Source organism: Podarcis gaigeae, assembly GCF_964106915.1.
Source record: "Podarcis gaigeae genome assembly, chromosome: 5".
In the NCBI taxonomy this organism is placed as follows: Eukaryota; Metazoa; Chordata; class Lepidosauria; order Squamata; family Lacertidae; genus Podarcis; species Podarcis gaigeae.
In genome coordinates, this window is record NC_139681.1 from 82,121,794 (window position 1) to 82,145,875 (window position 24,082).

Below are 24,082 nucleotides of genomic sequence, written 5' to 3' on the forward strand. Positions count from 1 at the left end.
TTTATATGCAGGTCTGTCATTTTGATTTCTGTATTACTTGAATATAATGGATTTCATTTCATATTATTGCCAGCTGATGAAGAATGATCATTGAAACAGTTCATTATCCCGTAAGAACTGTTCTGTCTGCTGCTGTGCTCGGAGTACCATATTTCTACGTTCGGAGCACCTATCACCACACATTTGCAGGATGTTGACTGTGGAAAGGCATTTTTGCCTCCATCTTAGTGTTCTTTGATAGTGACTGACCACGCCTACCATTTCTGTTTATTTGACTCCTATTATTTGTGATTACATGTCTTCTGTTCATGAACTGTGAAACAGTATAATGTTATAAATATTTTGTGAGTGCATTATTAGCCACTTGTTGCTTGTGGTTGTTCAGAGCCATTGGCCCAATTGGCTGCAGGAATACGATCTGGCCTGCGATAGGCCAGATGACCAGGGAGGTCCAGGGCCCACCTGCAAAACCACCTGCTCAAAAGGGGGCAAACAGACTACTCATACAGATTCACTCATGTTCCAACACAGATATCTCGCATGAAGACTCCTTGCCCTTAAACTTGCAGGTCTTGTGTTATGTACTGAAGTTCTCACCCTGGGCCAGCAGGGGGGAAACTGTAGATAGTTATGCAAATAAGGGATCGAAAGTGACGTTCAGTGGATAGTTTTAGAAAATTGTTACAGTTACGTTGTACTGGAGCTCTATATAAGCAGGCTGACTGAACCCTTCAGTTCAGTTCAGTTCTGGCCTGTGAATAAACAAGAGCTGTTTGAAGAATCGCTGTGTCGTCTGATATGTTCACCCACAACTTAACATCTTGCATAAGCAATAACAAGATATGGAAAGATGTGCAATGCATGTGTTGCTTAAATATGAACCAGAAGTTTGTACCCACTACTTCCATAAAACCACACTTTCCTTCAGTGGTTGGGAGAAACACCGGAAGTGAGGACAACTCCCGGGATGGTAGACACAATTTCCCCCCTGAAAGTTTCTAGTCATCTGTGTTAATCTGGTGAGTCAATCAACATATAGTGCACATCATGCCCCAAATTGACCAGCGCACCAATATTCATCGGATTGCAATAGAGGTTTGATTTTGCTCAGTAGCAACTCAGTAGAATGGAGTATAAAACTTACCCAGTAAAAACAAAAAAACCTGGTTGTATTTTGTATTCTCATTTTTGTACATTATGTTGCGAACTGCCTTGCCTATATTTGAGGCTTCCACCATGCTTCTGGCTGTAAAATTCACCAGTTGCCTGAGGGTTTGCTCTGTTTTGAAATTGACATGTGTTTGAACCTTTTAGTGCATACCCTAGTTTTGTTTTTCAGGGACTGTTCTCTTGGCTATAACCTGAAGCATTATCTCAGGGCCACCCACAGTTGGCTACAATCTATGTATGCTGAAGGTTTAACACAGATAAACGTAGCATGCAGGTGTATATGTGTACCTGAGAAGAGACCACACCCTTTTCCAGGCTGTAATCTGCACTTCCAGTAAACCTGAGGGAGTAAATACATTGCGCATACATTTACTACCACAGTAATGGATTCACAGGATTAGCAGATTGTCCTCTAGTAACATAAATGAGGAACGCAAGCACGAGAATATTGTACCAGAATATTGTGTGTGTTTGTGTGTTGAAAGAGGAAAAGAATATTTCCATAATCTCTGAGTATGTTAAAACTCCCCCTTCCCTCCAAGCAGCAAATCAGGACATTCTTCTTATTTTACTTGTAAACGATAATCTTGCAGTTTTATTCAGAAACAGGCACTCCCACTTGCTGTCTTGGTCAGTGTGGCAGCAGCGGCACATTGGGAAGGATTCTGCTCCAAGGTTATTTAGGCAGAACTGTCATTTACCCAAAGGTATGGAGCTCCTTTCTTACCTTAGAGGGGTGTGTGAAGGAAAAACACACATGCATGTCAGAAAAGCGAAAACCAGAAAGAAAATATTTGGTCCAGAAAACATAGTAATAATGGCCATGGAAAACAACATTGGCTGGAGTGGAATATTCCTTTGGTCAGGTGTAGCTGAGTTCTGTGTTTGTGGTCACTGCTGCAGGCTGAAAGCTAGAAATACATTTTTCTGCATCCACAAACCCCTTTAGCAGGCTGCATAGTAAAGCTAGTGCAACAAGGCAGTGATTACCCCTTCCAGCACGGACCAAGAATCTCTGGTTCTCCATTCCATCTTAGTGTATTCCCCTTGAACACACAAAGTACAGATGGAAGACGGAGAAATCCAATGGTAATTAACCCCATGACAGCCCGGCTGTTTCCTGGGGGTGTGGCCACTGTCGCATGCTGACAGCTTCTAGAAGCCACAGTTGAGAGCTGAGTGCAGGGTGGGGACCAAAGGTGGACAAACTACCCCAGAAGGAGCAGGCATCCTCCGCCAGAGGTACTACCCGTCCCCTTAACACCCCATACATCTCAAGCTACTGGTAACCCACATCTTACACAGGGGTTATGTTCTGGGGATAGTGTGTTTATGCAAAAATGTGTATGCTTGCACACACCCCTTGAAACCACCCCATGCGAGCAGTCTTACCTTCTAAAGTCAGTGCACCAAATGGACCTTACTCCCGCAAACAAGGCAAACAGCTTTTAAGCAAACCAGAGAGCTGAAAAGCTCCTTCTGTGCTGGGAAACCCCTGCACAAAAGAGCTTTTAAGCTGTCTGCCTTCTGCACATTCGGCCTTCAGCAGTTGAGATCACACATGTGAAATGCACATAAGTTGCGAGTTAACTGCACAATGAAAAGCCAAAGTAGACAAACAAACAAAAGTGTTTGTGTTGTGAGAGCAGTGTCCTCTCCCGCCATCCCCTGGGAGATGGTGTGGCACTTCAATTCTCGCCTTCAGGGTTTCCTCAAACGTTGGCATTAGAAGAATGACATTTCCAAATGTTTACGTGCGAAAGTATTTGAAGCAAAACAAAAATCAAGGGAACAGCTGTAGCCAACAAACAAGAATGAGGAAAGGTGCAGAGAACGACAATCAACAAGCAGTACAAGTATTTATTTCACTGTTGCCTGAGGGTTTTGCTCACAGTGCTAGGGAAGGCTCATATATTCCTTACAGCTGTGGGTCTATTCATCTGTAATGGCCAGGTCTGTTGATGTCCGTAGCAGTGTTGGCTCCCTTCAACTTGCCTCAAGGACTGTTGAGCCCCCTCATGGTTTCATCTCTCCTTGGGGCCTCGGGTTTATTTATAGCTGCTTAACAGTTTTGGTCACCCTTCTCCACAACTGCTCACGGAGGCATATTTTGCACAAAGCCTTGAGGCCCAAATTGACGTGATCTTTTTCATGCAGCTAGCTTTTATGTAGTTTTCTTTAACAAATATTTTGCAACAGCCTTGGGATGGGCAGTACTGAGATAGATCAGGGCACTGGCTTAGGGAAAAACTGGGTGTCCTTTGGCCCTGTTGTGCAATCAATCAGACTTGCTCGCCCCCCCAACTTGCTATTTACACTTCCCCATGTACATGCAAACCTTTTTTTAGGCTCACAGGCACTTCTGGAGTGGAGTGACTGCTGTGGGTGCCACTGCCTCTGGTCACTTTTCTCCCCACTCTTCCAGATTAGCTGCCCAGAGAGACAGAAAGCAAACAAGTGCAAATGCACTTTGCTTTCTCCTGACTTGCACTTCCTCGTTCCCGTTACCCATCACCTTCTTGTTCCTTAAATCACAGTCAGCCTCTGCTTACTATATGATTGTAGCAGATCCAGGTTTAAGCACACTAACTGGAAGCCACAGTCACATCTGGTTTGGCCCTTCCTTATCCTGCTAGTAAATCTGCCCCCATCATGGGTTACTGTCTCGTTTTCTTGTTTGGACGGTCTATTCTGTTTCAGGGGCATTATTTTACAAAGCGTTTAGTTTTTGTGGAAAATAATTTGCAGGCACATGTTCAGTCCTTGTTGATCAGCCTTGCAATGTAATGCAGCAGGGCAAAAACAATGTACAAATCAGTGGAGCCTGTGGCTCATAAGACAAGCCGGCCTTTATAGTACCAGGCAGAATGGATTGTGTGATATTAAAATAGATCCATATTATGCATACGGAATAAGCATGGCATAAAGGCTTTGAAGTATTGCTGACTTCTTCATGGCAAAAATGCTTCTGATTGGGTAAGGTTGCCATCTGCTGGATGTATCTTGCTGTTTTGGGTTGAATAGCTTCACAATATGCCTTCATTTGGCACATGCAGTGGTTTCCTAATAAAAAAAGCTCAACAACTTTCTGGGTGTCCTGATTTTTACTTTTTGAAATATGGCAACTCAAGTAGAGTTGATCTGTTTATTCAGCATTCCTCCTGAGGATGGTGAAAGGCTGCTTTTATTCAGGTTTTTTTGTTTGTTTGGCTCCATTTACTGCAGCATTTCGCATATAAACCTTCAATTGTTTTCAGTTGGCATCACTTTGCTATCTCTTCTCCTTCTAATCAGTTGGCGAACACGGCTTTTCTTAAGATCCTTCTGGTGCAATGCAAATCATAAAATATTTTCCAAACGCTTTGTGGGAAAATTCACAATACACAAACAAATCATACAAACCTTTGTGATCTTTGATGCGGTACTGAAGAATTTGAGTGGTGAAGTCCCAAGTGCAAATCTCACTTAGGCCGTGAACCACTAAAAGCAGATCCAAAAAAATAGTTGTAAAACAGACCCCAAAGAGGCCAAATGCTATCGATTTCCTTATACAGTGGTACCCCGGGTTACATATGCTTCAGGTTACATACGCTTCAGGTTACAGACTCCGCTAACCCAGAAATAGTGCTTCAGGTTAAGAACTTTGCTTCAGGATAAGAACAGAAATCGTGCTCCAGTGGCGCGGCAGCAGCAGGAGGCCCCATTAGCTAAAGTGGTGCTTCAGGTTAAGAACAGTTTCAAGTTAAGAACGGAACTCCAGAACGAATTCAGTACTTAACCTGAAGTACCACTGTAGTGCAAAAGACCATTCTGAGATCCCTTCCAGATGACCTGTTTTATTGAACATTCATCCTTATTTGGTTTTGGTGAGATTATATGATGTTGTATCAATGATGTTACTTCACACTCTCCATCGCATTTTCCTGTCATTTTACTTTTTGCAAAAAAGTCAGATTTTTGAGGGGAAGTGGGTTTGATGTCTTAGAATATAAAATCAACTGTAATTGTACACTTTGAATTTGGGGATAGGAAAGTGAATCCCACTTGAAATCATAACAGTCTGGGAGCACCCTGAATGTATCTAAGTAAATAACAGCAAAAATGCTTTGCATGTCTATTCGGAAATAAGCCCCTTTGAGAGATCAGTGGGATTTATTCCTTGGAAAGAGTGTTTAGGATTGCAACCTAAAAAACAGATAATCTTTTAAGCCAATTTCTATTACTTTGAGCGTTTTTTGTCTTTGTCTTTTTGCTGGGAGGTAATGATTCATGGCAACTTTCCAGATTGTTCAAGGATATCCAAGGTAGACGCTCAGAATGCCCAAGAGGAAATGAGCTTAATTTTCAGTCTGTAAAGTATAGTTCCTTCCATGTGATAATCACAGGGTCTGTGTGGGAGTGCTGCATTTTTGGGCAAAGATTATTACTGCTCCAGGGAAGTAATGAATGCAGGAAGGGAGAAAACAATGTCACTCCAGTTTTCTGAAGACCTTTCTCGTCTGGATCCTCCCTGGTTGTTTATACAAGCCTTTCCATACATTCAGAAGAGCATGCATGGTTATAGAGGAAGAGTGGGTACATGCAGGTAAAGGTAAAAAGGTAAAGCACCCCTGGATGCTTAAGTCCAGTCAAAGGTGACTATGGGGTTGCGGCGCTCATTTCACTTTCAGACTGAGGGAGATGGCATTTGTCCACAGACAGCTTTCCGGGTGATGTGGCCAGCATGACTAAACCGCTTCTGGTTCAACAGAACACCGTGACAGAAACTAGAGCGCATGGAACACCATTTACCTTCCTGCCACAGTGGTACCTATTTATCTACTCACACTGGTGTGTTTTCGAATTGCTAGGTTGGCAGGAGCTGGGACAGAGCAATGGGAGCTCAAACCCGTTACAGGGATTCAAACCGCCGACCTTCTAATCGGCAAGTCCAAGAGGTTCTGGGGTTCAGACCACAGCGCCACCCGCGTACATGTACACCAGTCCTAAGGATAGGCAAACGTAGTCAGTCTTAATTGGGGGTGGGGATGGGGGCAGGCCCTGGCATTCACATGAGACATTTAGTGCAAGTGCCTGACTATTTCTGACATTTCATGCTTTCACTGAACTCAGCACCGAAATTGCAGTATACTTTGCATCCTGCTCTGTGTTGTCTTTTAAAGGTCTCACCTGAAAATCGTGAGGCATGTGTTAGTGTCCATGGGGAACTGGTGACATATAAATTAACTGTGGTAATATAGGCAAACCTGTCAATTTCAGTTTCTCCTTTTCCCCATACTCCACATTTCCACATAGTTTTTGGTTTTTTTAAAGTCCCCGTGAAAATTTACCATCACTTTAGTGTGATTTTCTCCACTTTGATGAATGAATAAATAAATAAATAAATAAAAGAGATAAGAAAATATGTGGGCCTCTGAAGAGATGCCTTTCCAAAAATGTGAAGCAAACAAGGGAATAAAAAAATGGTCTACTGTTGCTCTCTAGTGGACTAGAAGGTACCTGCAATGTGCCAAACATGCAATCACAATAGAAATTGCTGCTGGGAAAGATAAATAAGGAACTCATTCATTGGGATGTTGGCAGTTGTTCCTTGTTTTCTATTTTTGTGGGTGCCGCCAGGTAATTCATAGTACTCTTTTTGCCTATCATTGCAATTATAGAATTTTAGGACTTACTGTTGTTGTCACTGAATTATGTAAACATCAGGGGTCTTGTGGCAAATACTGAGGCTGTCCCTCCACATATTTGGGGAGAAACCGTGTTGTGTATGCGGGGAGAGGACTGAGCCAGACTCTACAGGTCCCACATCATACCCGTTCCGCATCTGTAATAAATTGATCTTTTTGTGCGTTGGCATCTACACTCCTTGCCGATTGATATCAGAAAGGTGCCTTCACTGAACTCCTTTTGGCACCTGCCAAAAATGTTTTTTGTTTAGACATGCTTACCCAGAATCCCGAAGTGTTTTTAGTTTATTGCTGGTTTTAATTTGAGAGTCCCATGGACTGCAAGAAGATCAAACCGATCCATTCTTAAGGAAATCAGGCCTGAGTGCTCACTGGAAGGACAGATCCTGAAGCTGAGGCTCCAATACTTTGGCCACCTCATGAGAAGAGAAGACTCCCTGGAAAAGACCCTGATGTTGGGAAAGATGGAAGGCACAAGGAGAAGGGGACGACAGAGGATGAGATGGTTGGACAGTGTTCTCGAAGCTACCAGCATGAGTTTGACCAAGCTGCGGGAGGCAGTGGAAGACAGGAGTGCCTGGCGTGCTCTGGTCCATAGGGTCATGAAGAGTCGGACATGACTAAACGACTAAACAGCAACAACAAAATTTTCTGAATGTTTTGTTTTTGCAAACATTTTTATTGCTTATCTTTTTCTTTTTGCAAACCACCTTCATTTATTTTATTTTATTTTATTTTATTTTATTTTATATTTTATTTTATTTTACAATCAAGCAGTATATAAATTATATGAAATAAATAAGTAAATAAATAAATAATAAAACAAACTGGGGATCACTTGCTCTTCTCATAATTAGGCCATGACTTCTGGACTATATTTTCAGCCTCCTCTCCATTTCTTTTCCTTTTGTGCAATACTTTTGGCTGAAACCATTTTCAACTAGTGTGCGTGCCCAGAAAAATTTTTAGCCAAGGGGACCTCTGATACAGAGTGAAACTGTATGGGATGGGGGAATGATTTATTATTATTATTTTTTGAACTTCTATTGTGCTGCTTTTCTTCCAAAACCTGTCCACTCAGCTGTCGTTCACCTCCGAATAGCAGCATTGAGGAGAAGTAGAAGCCTTGGTAGTGGCTTTGGTAGCGGGGAATTTGAGCAGTGAAATGGCATGGGAGCAGAAAGGGTTAAAGTCCCTCCCCCCCCTTTACCATGCTAGGACACTTCTTTGGATTGGGTCCCCTGTATCTGTCCTCCTCTCCCCAAACAAAGGGCTGCAACCAGTTCTAAGCAAAGTTAGTTAAAAATGATTCTTGATGTAATGCTTTAGTTTGGGCCTTTAATACCTCTGGAAATGTTGTATCTAATCCTTAAAACGTTAATTTCTTTCGAGAAAGAGATGAAAAAGAGGGCATTTCTGTGGAAACAGTTGCTCCTTATTCCTCTTAATAACAGGTATTGAGAAGCAATCACCGGTTTGGAAAACTAACCTATCTTTTCAGACAACAGAGGTCATTAAGAACAAGTTTTATTTATTAAAATACAACAAAACAGTGCATTTTGCGGGCTTTTCTAGGAAGCAATTATTTATACCAAAGAGTAGCTTAGCCCCTCCTGCATGCTTTTCTTTATTGTACAAAATACGTGGTCTTTGTTTGAGGTTTTAGTATTTAAGTCAGCTCAGTTTGCCATTTCAGCATCACGGATGCAGTGGGGAAAGCATCTGAGTATTCCGAAGACTCCTTCCAGGTAAACCATCCATCTTGAATTTACTACTTGTGCTTACTAACCATTCCCCCCCTACAGGAATTCAGAATGATTTTGCTTCCACGTTGTACAATCAAACTGTTGGTGGGCTGTCAGATGGACTGGCGTTTAAACAAAAGGTCCATTGAGTCTAGCTAGTTGGCAGTAACCCATGATAGGGCTTTTTTGGTGGAGTTTCCCAGTTTGTGGAAAGCCCTCCCTAGTGAGGTGCATCTGTCCCCTTCATTGCTGACTTTCAGGAGAAATGTAAAAAAAAATTCCAGGTTACCCAGGCAATTGACGGCTGAAAAGCACTGTTCCTAGGAACCCTGAGATCACTGATTGAGAACATTTTAAAGTATTTCCTAGGCTGGATCTACACACAGGGACCCCCCCCCCCCGCTATAAATAAGTTATAAATAAAATCATTATAACAAAAGAAGAAAAAAAACTCTATGTAAAATGCATAGGCAAAGTTTTGTGCTCTACAGCGCCATCTAGTGCCGCATGTTTATAACGTTGTAACATGGCTAATGCAGTCTTTAGCGTGTTTTAGGTGGTTTCTAGCATAAGAGCTAACTCCTAGGGGCCGAGGTCCCTTTGCCCCCCATAAAATATTAGAGCCCCCCCAGTTGATAGGCGTTGCCATTCAAATGGTGTGCATGCCCTGTACAGTGGTACCTCAGGTTACATATGCTTCAGGTTACATACGCTTCAGGTTACACACTCCACTAACCCAGAAATAGTGCTTCAGGTTAAGAACTTTGCTTCAGGATAAGAACAGAAATCGTGCTCCGGCGGCACGGCGGCAGCAGGAGGCCCCATTAGCTAAAGTGGTGCTTCAGGTTAAGAACAGTTTCAGGTTAAGAACGGACCTCTGGAACGAATTAAGTACTTAACGTGAGGTACCACTGTATCCCGTGACTGATTACGTGGGGTAGGGCTTACCTGCCCCCCCAATATTTTATTCAAGTTGCCACCCCTTGTTTCTAGACTGTTTTAAATTGTTTTAGAGTGTTCTAAACTGTTTTGCTGCTGTTGTATTTTTAATATTTTATCATTGCTGTGTCTGTCACGCTGGGTTCCTTCTGGAAGGAGGGTGGGATATAAATAAAATGAATGAATGAATGAATGAAATAAGCAGCTTAGAAATGGAATTTTAGGGTGCCCCATGCTTCCAGAAAAGGAACCCAAAGGCTGGTGGAGAGAAGGAACTGGCCTGCTCAAGCCCCTAGCAATTTATAATAATTATCCTGGAAGAAGAAGGGTATTGGAGTGGAGTGGGAATTTGTGTGTGTTTTAAACCCCCCCCCCTGCACTTTATATATGGAATGGTTCAGTATGTAAAACTGTGTGAGCCCCCTGCCCCATAACTATAAAATGCTCAGATTTGGAGCACAGGTAGCGCTGTGGTCTAAACCACTGAGCCTCTTGGGCTTACCTATCAGAAGGTTGGCGGGTCGAATCCCTGTGACGGGGTGAGCTCTCGTTGCTCGGTCCCAGTTCCTGCCAACCTAGCAGTTCAAAAGCACGCCAAAAAGTGCAAGTAGATAAATAGGTACCGCTTCGGCGGGAAGGTAAACAGTGTTTCTGTGCGCTGCTCTGGTTTCGGTGTTCCATTGTGCCAGAAGCAGCTTAGTCATGCTGGCCACATGACCCGGAAAAACTGTCTGCGGACAAGCGCTGGCTCCCTTGGCCTGTAAAGTGATATGAGCACCGCAACCCCAAAGTTGTCTGCAACTGGACTTAACTGTCAGGGGTCCTTTACCTTTTTTTTTAGCCCCTTTATATAGCACAGAAGGGGAATGCCTCAGTAAAGGAAGGTGGGGGAGAGTCCTTTATCCCTTCTAAGATGTCTTGGAGGACTGTTCTGTATTTCAAGGACTGCTCAGCCCAAGTCCATCTTAAATTTGCTCAAGGGGCGGCACAGAATTTCCCTCCTTCGCAACCACCCTGCGAGGCAGACTAGACTGAGAAGGGTGGCCCAGTGACCTTCCATGGCTGAGCAGGAGTTACCCTGGAACATAGAAAGGCACCTTACACCAAGTCAGCTCATTGGTCCATCAAGTTCAGCACTGTCTGCTTTGACTGGCAGTGGCACTCGAGGGTTTGACAGGAAACATCTGTATGCCCCGTGGAGGACATTAAGGTCCACAAATGGCAACATTTTGGAGGTCCCAAGTCGCAAGGTGGTTAGATTGGTCTCACCTAGCACCAGGGCCTTTTCAGTACTGGCCCTGACTTGGTAGAACGCTCTGTCACAAGAGACTAGGGCCCCGCGGGACTTGACATCTTTCTGCAGGGTCTGCAAGACAGAGCTGTTCTGCCTGGCCTTTGGTTTGGACTTGGTCTGACCCTTATGTTTCCCTCCCCTTATGGTTTTGATCTATGGGCTACTTTTAAAATGAGGCTGCATTTTAAATTCCATTTTAACCTGTATTTTAAATTGTTTATTTCCCCCTGTTATGTTTTTACTGGAATTTTACTGGTGCTAGCTGCCCTGAGCCCGGCTCTAGCCGGGGAGGGCGGGGTATAAATAAAATTTATTATTATTATTATTACTATTATTATTATTATTATTATTATTACACAGAGATGCAAGGGATTGAACTTGGGACCGTCTGCATGCAAGGCAGATGTTCTGGTCTTTCTACCGCTGAGTTAGAACCATGACATCTCTGGTCCAAGTTTAGCATCCTGAACATCACGCTACCCTTGTTCTTGATGGTCTGAGGCTGTTAAAGTTTAACACAACATGAGCCCTGTGAATCGGCATAATCAACACAATCCCGGCAAAACAACATGACTGCCCTCCTCCCAACTGTGGTTTATAATATTAATTCATTTCAGTCACGTTCATTTCAGTATTTATGTATATATTTGCGCCTTTTCAGACATGCTTCCCATACTCCTTATCCAAGCTCTGCTCTCCAGCGCCCTCTGGAGCCCTGCGACGACAACAGCCATCGTCAGTTTTTCTCCCTACCCTCTCTTCACAATGGAGTCACTGAGCAGTGTCGCTGAAACTGAAGACCCTAAACAAGCCTTCACTGTTCCCCCTGATCAGGACCCAGAGACCAATGTAATTGATCTGGTCACAGATGGTGGGAGTCGAGCGAGTTCCCAGATCGCCGTGACACCTGTGGCAACCTCTTTCTTTAACGGGGTGGGTGGAAGCAAGAAGAACCTTCTGGAAGCAGGGGCTACCACCACAACCACCAGTGCCATTGGATCCAGACAACAGGTGGCCCTGGAATTGTTCACTGCTCCAAACACAGAGCATACCTCCCCGGTTATGGGTGTTTCCAGGGAGGAAAACCGTACTACCCGCCTGGTTCCATTTTCTGCAACTAACAAAGGCCTTGCAGTTGGCGACCGCGTAGATCCTGCCTTCTCAAATGCACCAAAGGGAAACAGCACTGATACTGAGCGACACTGCTTCTGTAAAATTCCAGGAGCCGAAGGACAAAAGAGAGACCAAGGTGAAAAAGAGAATGCGGGTAATTGTATCGCTTAATGCCTTCAGGTTGCCAAAATCTTTTTCTTTCTTTCCTTTTTTAAAAAACAAAAAACAAAACTGAACACCATTCATTTATTTTCTAATTAAAAACAACCGGATCAGTATCATACTGAAAATCCCCCCAAATCCAAATGCTCTGTGCAATGAAGTAAAGAGATACTCGGCGGCGGGTAAATGGACAAATTGTGTCCCTCGCGGCTCGCACACAAACTTGCCGGTGTGCAGAGCACCAAACGTCAGCAGAGCTGCCTGACCCATAACACCCATGTTCTCCTTCTTATAATCTGGTAGTATTTAGTAGCAGACCATCTGCAATTTTATAATAAGCCCCAAGACTCTGCTGAACCCATGAAGCACCTGCAATGAAGCAGCGTGACTTGGACAGATGTAACTACAGCGTGAGGTGACTGAGATAAATGAGTGGATTTCAAAAAGCGTTCTGGGAAATCCCAGGACTCCTTGTAATCTTAGCAAGGCTTCCTCAATAAGGAACCTCAGTAACAACTGCCAAGTTCCTGTTCAGGAAAGCTTGTCCTCCACTATTGATGGTACTACAAAATGTTCAGCTGCAGCAGCTTGGGGCAGTGCTGTTTTTCTAGGAAGAAGAGGTCCCAGAACTCACCACGAACACCTCCCTTGTTCACTCAGAATGGCAATGGCACCCACCTGAGACGTGCCAGAACTGAGTTCCAGAGAGTTCCGGCTGCAAAAAACAAACAAACAAACAAACAAACAAACAAACAGCCCTGGGTATATGCAGAGCAGTAATGAGGCCACCAGAAATGGCCAATGTTCTTCATGCGCTTTGTATGTGTGTGCAGCCTAAAACATTTCCCAGACTCCTCTGTAACCCACAAGGTCTCCGCAGCAGATGTGCAAGAGATTCTTGACTAATGTCAATGTGGGAAGAGTTCCTGGGAAGTAGAAAGTTGGAAAACTATTGGGATAAACAACAGACTAACAGACTAAAAATGACTGGTTCTGAAGACATCATGGCTTCTCAGCAGAAAAGCATTCTGGATCTCCAGTGTTAGGCCAAGGCATCTGACTTAAGGCCCCACTTGTGCCATACATTTAAAACAGTATCTTACCACTTTAAACAGTCATGACATTCCCCCCCCAAGAATCCTGGGAACTGTAGTTTATTAAGGGTGCTAAGAGCTGTTAAGAAGCCCCGATTCCCCTCACAGAGCTCCAGTTCCCAGAGTTCCCTGGGAAGAACCACTGCTTGTTATACCACTCTGAGAAACAAAGCTCTGTGAGTGGAAGAGAATAGGCGTCTCCCAAGAACTCTCAACATCCTTAACAAACTACACTCCCCAGGATTCAGGGAGTTCTTTAAAGGGACAAGATACTATTTTAAATGTATTGTACAGATGGGACTTGAGTCAGACCATTGGTCCATCCACCTCCGTAGGCTCTGCAGGGTTTTGAACCAAGAGTGTTTCCTAGCCCTTCCTGGAGACACTGGGGATTGAAACTGGGACCTTGTGTGTGCATGCAATGCACGAGTTCTTCCACTGAGGTACAGCCCAGCTAGTAAAGCATGGTGGGGGTTTAAGCTTCCCACATGTAGCTTAAAGCAGCTCTTTGATCTAGACTGGACAGAGTGTTCATGAGGCTTGCAAATGATATTTTTTTTTTTGCTTCTGCAGGAATGCTATGAACTGTGGCTGTGGTGTTTAATTGATTAATCCACCAGACTAATTGCTTAAAAACTTTTAATATATTATTAAACCAGCACACCTTTTTGGACATGCTTATGAAACTGCAGACTGCAAGCTTCATTTAAACAAATCCCATTCCCTTACCTAGGGAAGATTGTATATTTTAAGATGATTTCTGTTGCGATACAAAATCAGAACTATTGGTTAGACCCATATGTAAGTGTAGGCACATTTAACCTAACGGTTAATCAATTAAAATGTTCTTAATTGTATTGCATCCCTACCATTAACACACACAGCACAAGATATATTCAAAGGTGGTTTCAGCCTCATGTGAAAATGCCAGGGGATTCATGTCCTGGCATTAACCATTATGTTTCAGAAGTGTTGGTGGTGCTCAGTTCAGTGTGGAATATGAATGTGTTCGGCACCTCCTGTGCAGTAATTGAGAAAAGCACAATCCTTTCTAGAGGGGTGCATAATTCACCGCACAGAGCTGTAATGGCTCATTTGGAGACGCACCAGAGTATCATATAAATGAGTACATTTTAATGATTCTTTAAATATGATCTCAGGGACTCCTATGGTTACAGTCATTGACCCAAAGTATGATGATAGTTACCATGATGCTGATACCATCTTTTCATGCATACATTTAACTGTAAAATTCAAAGCTGTTTCTTGGACATTTTGGGTGTTAGATTTAAGCACCCATCACAAAACAATATGTAAGGGTTACTCATAGGCTGGTGAAGGTAGAACACACTGGGCAGAAGTTGTTCAGTTAAGGGCTGGGTTATGGCATTTCAGTTATATAGCAATGTAGCAGTACTATTTGTTGTTGCTCCTCCTTGAATAGTGTCGGTGTAGATCAAAGAACTGCATTTTGCTGCAGGTACAGGACCAACCCTACTGAGAGGTCTAGTGGTACCTCCGGTTACATACGCTTCAGGTTACATACGCTTCAGGTTACAGACTTCGCTAACCCAGAAATAGTGCTTCAGGTTAAGAACTTTGCTTCAGGGTGAGAACAGAAATCATGCTCCGGTGGCACAGCAGCAGCAGCAGGCCCCATTAGCTAAAGTGGTGCTTCAGGTTAAGAACAGTTTCAGGTTAAGAACAGACCTCCGGAACGAATTCAGTACTTAACCCGAGATACCACTGTAATAGATTTTGCTGTCTTGTTTCTTGCCCCCATGGAACACACCATGTAAGACCATTTGTCCATCAGGCCCAAATCTGAGACCTTCTGTATACAAAGCACGTCCACTGAAGTGCCCCCTCCCCTATAGCTGCATGTTTTACAGAGGAGAAACTGGAACATAATTGAGGACCTGCAGTGATGCTAGTCAAGATTCGTTTGGTCCTGTGTGTGTGTAAGCATGTTACTGTTTATATTTCAACTTAGTACAATTTTGCTATATGTTTTGATGGGGAATTTTTCTCAGTTTATATGACAGTGGATAAAGATCTGCTCCTGTTTCCTTCCAGATGTGCTGAGACTTGCTAGGAGAAGAGGAGAACTGCGGTCTTTGGTAGACGTCGGACAAGGCAGAACAGCGCAAAGGGGGGATTCCAGATCCAGGGCTGCTGTAGGTAGACCTGTGTCCCCTCATCAGGCAGAACAATATGGTGGCTCTACTGATTTTTCTTTTCCAAGAGGTGACAAAGGTGAGGTTGGGAGCCCTGGCCCCATAGGAATTCCGGGGCCAAAGGGAGACACAGGGGAACATGGAGAACCAGGCCCAAAAGGTGACACTGGACAGAAAGGTGACCCTGGGGAGAAAGGAGAAAGAGGCATAGCAGGTGAGAAGGGGGAGATAGGACCAGGAGGGCCACCAGGAATTCAAGGAGCTCCTGGTTTAAAAGGAGATGCAGGGATGCAGGGAACAGTTGGTGCCCCTGGGAGAGAAGGGCTAACTGGACTTCCAGGCCGAAGAGGCGAAAAGGGCCAGAAGGGGGACTGCAGATCGGTCGAACCTGTAGCATTTTCAGCTGGCCTTCAGAAAAGGAGAAGCTTCCCGTTGCCAGGATCCCCAGTGAGATTTGAAAAGGTTTTCCTGAATGAAAATGAAGCATATCATGAGGAATCAGGCATATTTACTGCCAACACTGGAGGAGTCTATTCTTTCAGTTATCACCTGAGTGTTTCTGGCAAGGCGCTGAGGGCGGCTCTCTTCCACAACGGTGAAAGACTTATGCAGGTGTCAAGCGTAAGGCAGTCTCCGCAGACTGTTTCCCAGGTCTCTGGATCGATGCTGGTTCACCTCTCTGAAGATGATGAGATTTGGCTTCAGATTTTGAATGGCTCTCAAAACGGGCTGGTGGCTGATGAAACCACTGATTCTGTATTTTCAGGGTTTCTGTTATACCCTGATTAATGAAATTTAACATTATTACATATAGGGTTGGGAATAAGCATCCCACACCTGACAGCTTAGAATACCTAATATTTTCTAATATTAGCATACCTAATATTTTCACATTTTTCTCAATTTCAGAGTTTCAGATTTATTGCTAGGGTACTAAGCTGTAGAACAGTGGTGGCCAGTTCTTCCAGCTTTACCATTAGATTAGCACATGCAGAACTTTCTAGAGGCCTAAAACCAGAAACTCTTATAGACTTGTGAGATTTTACACTAGGTTTCTAGCTCTCATGATATTTGATTAAACTGTTCCCTAAAGGGTGATTTTAAGGTTAAACTTCTTCACTCTTGCTTTGACAATGGCTTATTGTCAGTTCTAAAATTACTGTGTTTTTATTTTGTTATTTTTATTATTATTCTGAAGCAGCATTTCATCAATGAGAGTCATGGGGTATGAACAAGCAAAAAACAACATTAAACAGCAAGTGGTAGATACTGAACAACAGGCAGACCTAGCTAGGTCCTCAAAATTTCTAATTAGTGAAACTAGAAGATACTTGACTTCCCAAATGCCATACATAGCTAATCTCGAAATACCAAAACAGCAAAGGGCTTTCACCTTGGCCTGTTGTCAGGCTTTCCCTTCAGCAAATCAGGAAGGCCGTTATAGGAAGATACCTTACGAGGAGAGAAAATGCCCCTGCGGCTCTGGGCAGCAGGAAACAACGAAGCATGCCCTTCTTCATTGCCAGTACTATATAGACATTCGAGCCCATCCTATATAAATTCCCAGGGCGTTCAGAACAACACAACATCTCCCTATTACTACAGGACAGAAGCCCAGAAATCACATATTTAGTTGCCAGATCCTGCGCTGCCATAATAGATACTCGTCGAAGGATGGTCTATGCTACAAATCAGTCCTAAAATGAAGCCCCATATTGTTAGATCTGTATCACTGAAGCCCCACCCCATATAGCTGTTTTAACTGGTCTTTTTTCATTCTTCTTGTAAGTTTTTATTCACCCATTATTTATGCTTAATCAAATATTCTATGTATATGTTTTCATCTACGGTTGGTTCTTGCTCCCATTTGTTTAATAATTATTCACTTAGACTCATACTGTTATGCTATTTATTTAGATGTTTTGCTTATGCTGGTCTGTGACCGAATAAAGTAAATTCATTCATAGAGTTGGGGATACCCTGTTTGAAATGTTCACTCAAGGATGAAGTCCGCTAGAAGATTTTAGATCTGTCACCATCTCAGAATTCACCAATGTGGTGCCCATGAGTGCCTTGGTGTGCAAGTGCTGTGGCCGCTGATGTAGTTGCCGTTTTCCCATTGATGCGTATGGCTGATGGGGGAGCATGGCTGCACCTTTTTGTGGCCCTGTCTCCTTTCCTGCTCTTTAATATGTGGCAGCCATTTTGTGTCATGCCACACTCCCCATGGCAGCCATTTTGTGACTGGTGTTCAGGGCACTTTCTCAAAATTCTAAATGCGCCCACTGGCCTCAAAACTGTTGGCACCCCCTCTTGCACCACACACCTGCCTAGGAGTAAACCCCGCTGAATGCAATGTGGCTTAAGTCTGAGTAGAAATGTATAGGATTGCATTGCAAGATTGAAGATCCCACCCTGTCCTGAATTTCTGAACATTTACACCCTTCCGTTTATATCTTCTTATGAAGCTGCCTTATAGAGAGCCAGACCATTGGTCCACATAGCTCAGGATTGTCCACAATGACTCTCAAGTGGTTCTCAAAGGAGTTTTCCTCAGCCCTACCTGGAGGTATTTATCTGTCATTGTTCATTTGTGATGGTCATGGAGGGTGAAAAGTCGTGCATTAACTCCCCCTTTTTGATAATTGATTCCTTTCTTTAGGAAATAAAATTTTAGTGAAGCGTCATGACTTTGCCCCTTTTTATCAGAACAGTGGTGTCTTTGTCGTACCTTTGTGCAAAATGATTTACTTATTTTGTGTTATGTGGATGGTTTGATCTATATACCGTATTTTTCGCTCTATAGGACACACTTCCCCCCTCCAAAAATGAAGGGGAAATCTGTGTGCATCCTATGGGGCGAATACAGGCTTTCGCTGAAGCTTGGAGAGCGGGAGGGGTCGGTGTGCACCGACCCCTCTCGCTCTCCAGGCATCAGGAAGCTATCAGCAAGCCTGGGGAGCTGGCGGGAGTTAAGTTAATACGGTAAGTTGATGGCTTAAAAATAATAAACTGCAATTCTGAGCATGGGCTGTTTCAGTCGTTGACTCCTGAGTTTACTTTGCTCTAGAATAGTTGAATACGTGCTTCAGTTCTTTGTCATGCAGTGATATTCCCCAGAGTTGCCATCTTCTTCATGGACCCCACATTACACAGCTCCTCCAACTAGTCAAAAACTGCTGATGTTCTAACAGAGACACCTGGAATGATGACTTCAAAAGCTTCTGCGGGGATCCCTGTGTTTCTTGCACTTCTCCTATAGACCAATTAATTCCTTACCTGGCCTGGAAAGCATAAATTGACCTACTGAAAGATGACCATAGTTTGTGGCCGAGTGGGAGGGTGAGGCCATTCCTAGCTTCCCTTTCCTGTTCTCAGCTGACTTTCCCAGAGCTCTTTCTTGGGTCTCTGCTTTCTTAAGTCCAACCTCTCTTAGTCCCCTTTTCTTAGTCTGCTGTCCCTGTCTTCAGTCCCTTGCTGACTCCACACTCTCAGCCCTTATCTCCAGCTTCAGGTAGTTAATACAGCGCCCTCCAGATCATTATCATAGAGTGGGAAGAGATCCTGAGGATCATCTAGTCCAACCCCCTGCAGTTGGATCATCTAGTCCAATCCCCTGCAGGGATAGCTGCAGGAATATGGAGCTATCCCTTACGTGGCTCATGCCTGCAACCTTTGTGTTATCTGCATCGTTCTCTAACCAACTGAGCTATCTAGCTGTTTTAGGCTACAGTTTCCATAATCTCCAACCATTGGCCATGTTGCCTGGGGCTGATGGTTGCATGAATTCTACTCATATTGATCCAGAGCAGATTCTACCGTATAGTCAGCAGAGTAAAAACTTAAATACGTTGCAGGATTCCAGAGGCAATTAATATTTCATCCAGCAGAGCTTTACTGCTACTGAAGGCAAATGGTCACAAATCCAATACATTCAGGATTGGCACTGTCCATAAGAAATCCAGTTGCAGCAGACTTAATTTAAACTTACAATAACTTATAATAAGACTAAAACTTCAACACTAAGCATACTATATACACAACACCACGCCAGAAGGAAAGAGAGATAGAAAGAAAGAAAACCCACGCTCCTTCTGGCTTTATTATTATAGTCAGCATGACCTTGACAGAAAGAGATAACAGAACCAGTTTAAGCCAGCTGTACTCAGCTTCTCTGAAGGAATAACCCAAACATTATGGACCTTCTGCTTGTTTCCAGGCAGAATAGAAACTTACATGTCAGCCAGAAACTTCCAGCTTGCACCAGTTTCTTTCACACAGAGAAGCTTCCAGAACCCTCTTGAATTAATTAGAATAGGAATAGATCTCTACACATCAGATCAATGGAAGTTAAAGTCCAACCACATCTGGAGGGCTGCACATGGAAGGAATATGATCTGAACTAATTGCTTGAAGATGACTTTTCATATTGGGCCTCGTGCAGCCCAAGGACCCCAGATTGCCCAGCCTGATGCATAGGATTGCTTTGACAATTCTTTGCCCCCTGCAAAGTGTGTCATAGACTCAGAACTGTATAGTTGGAAGGGGCCCAAACTCCTGCAATGCAGGAATCACGGTCAAGTGATTTCAATGCTACTTTTCAGTTTAAAAAGGCTCTCAGGGTAGATCACAATGCATAAATCATAATTCTATCAATAAAATAATAAAAAATGAGACAACAGATCCTAATAACAATTTTTTCTTAAAGCCAGATTCAGTGATTCCTTCAGCAGTCTTTTAAGGCAGCTTTAATTAAGATCAAGGGAGCAGAAGCATTTTGAGTATTGCAGGCAAAAGTAAGTCATTTGAAAAAGGAGAGATGAATGTGATACTGTCCTGAACTTTCTTACTTTAAATGAAAAAAAGGGAGGGGGAAAAAGAAACATATCATCAGCTTGATCTACTATTTAAAATAGATTGCACTTCATAGCTTTCCAGGGCTGGACATAATTATAGACATCCCCTTCTTTTAGATATTCACACCATAAAGCAATTCAGATAAACAGTATTGTTTAGAAAAATGATGCCAGCCAAGGAATGGATGAGGAATGAAATCGAGATGTTGTTCTTAAAAGCGGTGGCTAACTTTGCTGATGCACAAGTAAAATTTAAACTTTTTGATTCAAAGTGTGTGTGCATCATAATTAAGATGCAATTGATTGAACCCAAGCAAGCAATTTCCTTCCAAATTGCAAGTGCAAATTGCCCTTTTGTAACAACATTGCAGTTTTTGCGTCTGTTATTATATTTCATTTTCTTTCCAATTTTTGGATGCAAAGCTATTAGCAAAAAAAAAAAAAAAAAAAAAAAAGATTCACCCCCCTTGTAATGCAGTAGATTTATCACCCTGAACAATAAATGAAAGGCAATATGCACTTTATTGGTTTCATACTGTTTATTGCTACTTACAATAGAGTGTAATTAGAAACATTTAAAACTCCATAGCCATTAAAGGGAGATTCTTGCCCATGCATCACCAGCAGTTCATTGTGGCAGGAGCTTAGACTTTGTCCTAAAAGCTGGTTGTTCAAACATTACCTACCAGCTAGGTCCTTCTTTTTCTGAATTCAGATTGAAGCTAGTTTGGGGGGGCAAATGTAACAAAATGCAGTATTCCACAAGAAATGACAGGATAGATATGGATTGTAGCTAATGCCTTGTGAACACCATTTCCCAAACCAGTGGTGGGAGCATGCTGGATGCCAAGTAGATGGGCATAAAGGTAAAGGAACCCCTGACCATTAGGTCCAGTCATGACCGACTCTGGGGTTGCGGCGCTCATCTTGCTTTATTGGCCGAGGGAGCCAGTGTACACCTTCCGGGTCATGTGGCCAGCATGACTAAGCCGCTTCTGGCGAACCAGAGCAGCACACGGAAACTCCGTTTACCTTCCCGCTGGAGCGGTACCTATTTATCTACTTGCACTTTGAGGTGCTTTCGAACTGCTAGGTTGGCAGGCGCACGGACTGAGCAACGGGTGTTCACCCTGTCGCGGGGATTCAAACCGCCAACCTTCTGATCGGCAAGTCCTAGGCTCTGTGGTTTAGACCACAGCGCCACCTGCATCCCTAGATGTGCATACACAGCCTCATAATATTTAGTCATGCTCAGCTTCTGGAAGTCCTAAATAGGAAGTTTTAAAAACAAACAAACAAATGGTTTAGCTGTTAACATATAAAGCTCTGAACAGCTCAGGACCAAGTTACCTCTGTAGGACCACCTGCCTCTATATAGACCTAAAAGATCACTTAATCACCTAGGGAAATTCCACTTGTGGCAGCTACAGAATATCACAGGGCAACAACCCCAAAGTGGGTATTTCCTGCTATTGACCCTGTACTAGGGAATTTTCTTCCCTCTCCTATGCATGAAGCAGCAGCAGCAGCCATCAGTTGCTTTAGGTGTCTTGTAGACACCTTTTTTTTTTTTGCCTAGGCTTTCCTCGAGTGTGTGGTATTGTGGTTAGAGCATAGGGTTGCTGTGGGCATTAAATGAGGAGGGGGCAACTATATATGCAGTATTGAGCTCCTTGGACAAAAAGGTAGGATACAAATGCAATAAATAAATCCTCTGTTGGGCCCTGTTTTTTGTTTGTTTGTTTTTTAAAAATCCATATTAATTCCTTGAATCCTTGCTTTTATATTGCTGTTTTACTGGTCTTATGTAATACACCACTTGAAAAAAAAGTGGCTTATAAATGTTTTAAATAAATACATTTATATTTTGACTTGCATGCTGCATCTTTCCCTTTCTCCGCTGAACATGTCACTCTCACGGAGCCCAGAGTTCTGGTGCACAGGTGAAGATTTGTTTAACCATCAGTTAAGCAGCCTAGCAGACACTCTCGCTGACAAAGTCAGGAGTGAGGTGTTTTGCTCCAAAGAGGCCTGGAACCTACTCAGCTTTCCACTTCCCCCCATAAATCTTGACCCCAGGAGCTCTGGGTCAGGAGTTCCTAAGTGGGTGCGAATGGAAGGCCATCAATCCCACACATTTCTGACAAGCCACGCAGAGTATGAGGTCATGATGATTAATAGCCTAGTCCTAAAACTTACTGCGCCAGCAAATGTGCATTTAGCTCGGAGTGTAGCAACAGTGATGTTATTGCACGTCTACACCCCTGCACACACTGGAGTTGACAATCGATTTTGCTTCCGCATCAGCTGATGAGAGAAAATCGACAAGAGTATATTTCTACCGCTATCCTTATTTAGAAGCTTTCCAGGTGAAATGGAAGGAAAGCAAATAGAATGCAAGTGCCTTAAGCAGATTAATGCTATCTGTGAGGATGATAAACATGGGCTGGTCTCAGACACCTTAAGTGTCCCAATTTACCTGGGACATCACGGATTGGCAGAAGCCACTGGGCTTCTGTTCCCAATCCCAAATGTCCTAATTTTGCTCCCCTGAGGTGGTTGCGCCAGAGCGGAGGACCCAAAGACAGTGGCAGGGAGGGGGCGAGGAACAGAGGGGCAGTGGGGTGGTGGGGATTCCCCAAATTGCCCTCCCAAAATGTTGGGGGGTATGCAAGATGACTACAACAGAAGTGACTTCACAGCACTGCAGTGAAGGTGGATTCATTGCACACCACAAATAACTTTTCAAGTTGCCATCTTGGGTGCGTCAGCTGTCTGTCTGTGAGGTGTTTATAACAGAGGCTACTTTATAGCATCGTTATGAAGGTCGACACATCATATGCTGTAAATAACTTTCTAAATTGACAACGCCCCCACTGTCTAGTTACTAGCAACTGCTTTCAATGTAGCTGTTAGAGGAAAACTCTATTGTCTCTAAAGGTAAGTAGCAAGTGCCCAAAGAACAAAGAACCAGCTGAAAAACCGACTCCTGACCTCCAGTTGGCATTGAATTTGCATTTACTCCAATTTCAGTGTCATGCTGTTGACTTTATAGAGAAGTCGCCAATCCCCGTTCTTCCCTATCTACCGCATCCTCTCATTGGCTATGATTAAAGTAATTAAAGAAATAAAATAGATTGCAACCTACCAGAGAATAAGATTGGCTCCTTCGATGTACTATGCAGGGTGAGAAGTCCCGATTAGAGGAATATTCATAAGGTAGGAGATAAATAACAAAACATTTCACTCTTTTGAAGGAGGGCTTTTTACAACAAACGTTTTGGGCTTCAACTGTCACTGTCAGTAGAGTTTGATTCATGAAACCAATTACGTATGAAACAAGGGTGAAGACTTTTTCCTGGAGCAAAGTTCAAGATGGAGGTTCTGAGAGCAAAAGAGAAAGAACTAGAGCAAGCAAACATTTTCTTAAGGTTTTTCTTTATAGACAACTTCTGAAAACATGAACTCTCCAATTTTATTAGAGAGTAATAATAATAATAAGGGACGCAGGTGGCGCTGTGGGTTAAAGCCTCAGCGCCTAGGACTTGCCGATCGAAAGGTCGGCGGTTCGAATCCCTGCGGCGGGGTGCGCTCCCGCTGCTCGGTCCCAGCGCCTGCCAACCTAGCAGTTCGAAAGCACCTCCGGGTGCAAGTAGATAAATAGGGACCGCTTACCAGCGGGAAGGTAAACGGCGTTTCCGTGTGCGGCTCTGGCTCGCCAGAGCAGCGATGTCACGCTGGCCACGTGACCCGGAAGTGTCTCCGGACAGCGCTGGCCCCTGGCCTCTTGAGTGAGATGGGCGCACAACCCCAGAGTCTGTCAAGACTGGCCCGTACGGGCAGGG

The 24,082-nt window shown here is 43.5% G+C and overlaps 1 protein-coding gene and 1 long non-coding RNA gene across 3 annotated transcripts; both read left to right on the forward strand.

The window, feature by feature from the left end:
* The first annotated feature begins 5,667 nt into the window (after positions 1-5,667).
* Positions 5,668-16,596, forward strand: LOC310844899 (uncharacterized protein). Of its 2 annotated transcripts, none has more exons than XM_083739641.1 (3): positions 5,668-5,755; positions 11,497-12,102; positions 15,281-16,596. In XM_083739641.1, the coding sequence occupies exons 1-3, from the start codon at positions 5,725-5,727 to the stop codon at positions 16,168-16,170; spliced, it is 1,527 nt and encodes a 508-aa protein (XP_083595767.1). In that variant the 5' UTR covers positions 5,668-5,724; the 3' UTR covers positions 16,171-16,596. The 2 variants fall into 2 exon arrangements, with proteins under 2 accessions (XP_083595767.1, XP_083595768.1); XM_083739642.1 differs by having other exon boundaries at positions 5,672-5,755; positions 11,497-12,084.
* A 331-nt stretch (positions 16,597-16,927) lies between these two features.
* On the forward strand, positions 16,928-18,420 carry LOC310845177. Its single transcript, XR_014564547.1, has 2 exons — positions 16,928-18,169; positions 18,372-18,420. It is a non-coding gene; the product is annotated as an uncharacterized lncRNA (long non-coding RNA).
* Positions 18,421-24,082: the final 5,662 nt, after the last annotated feature.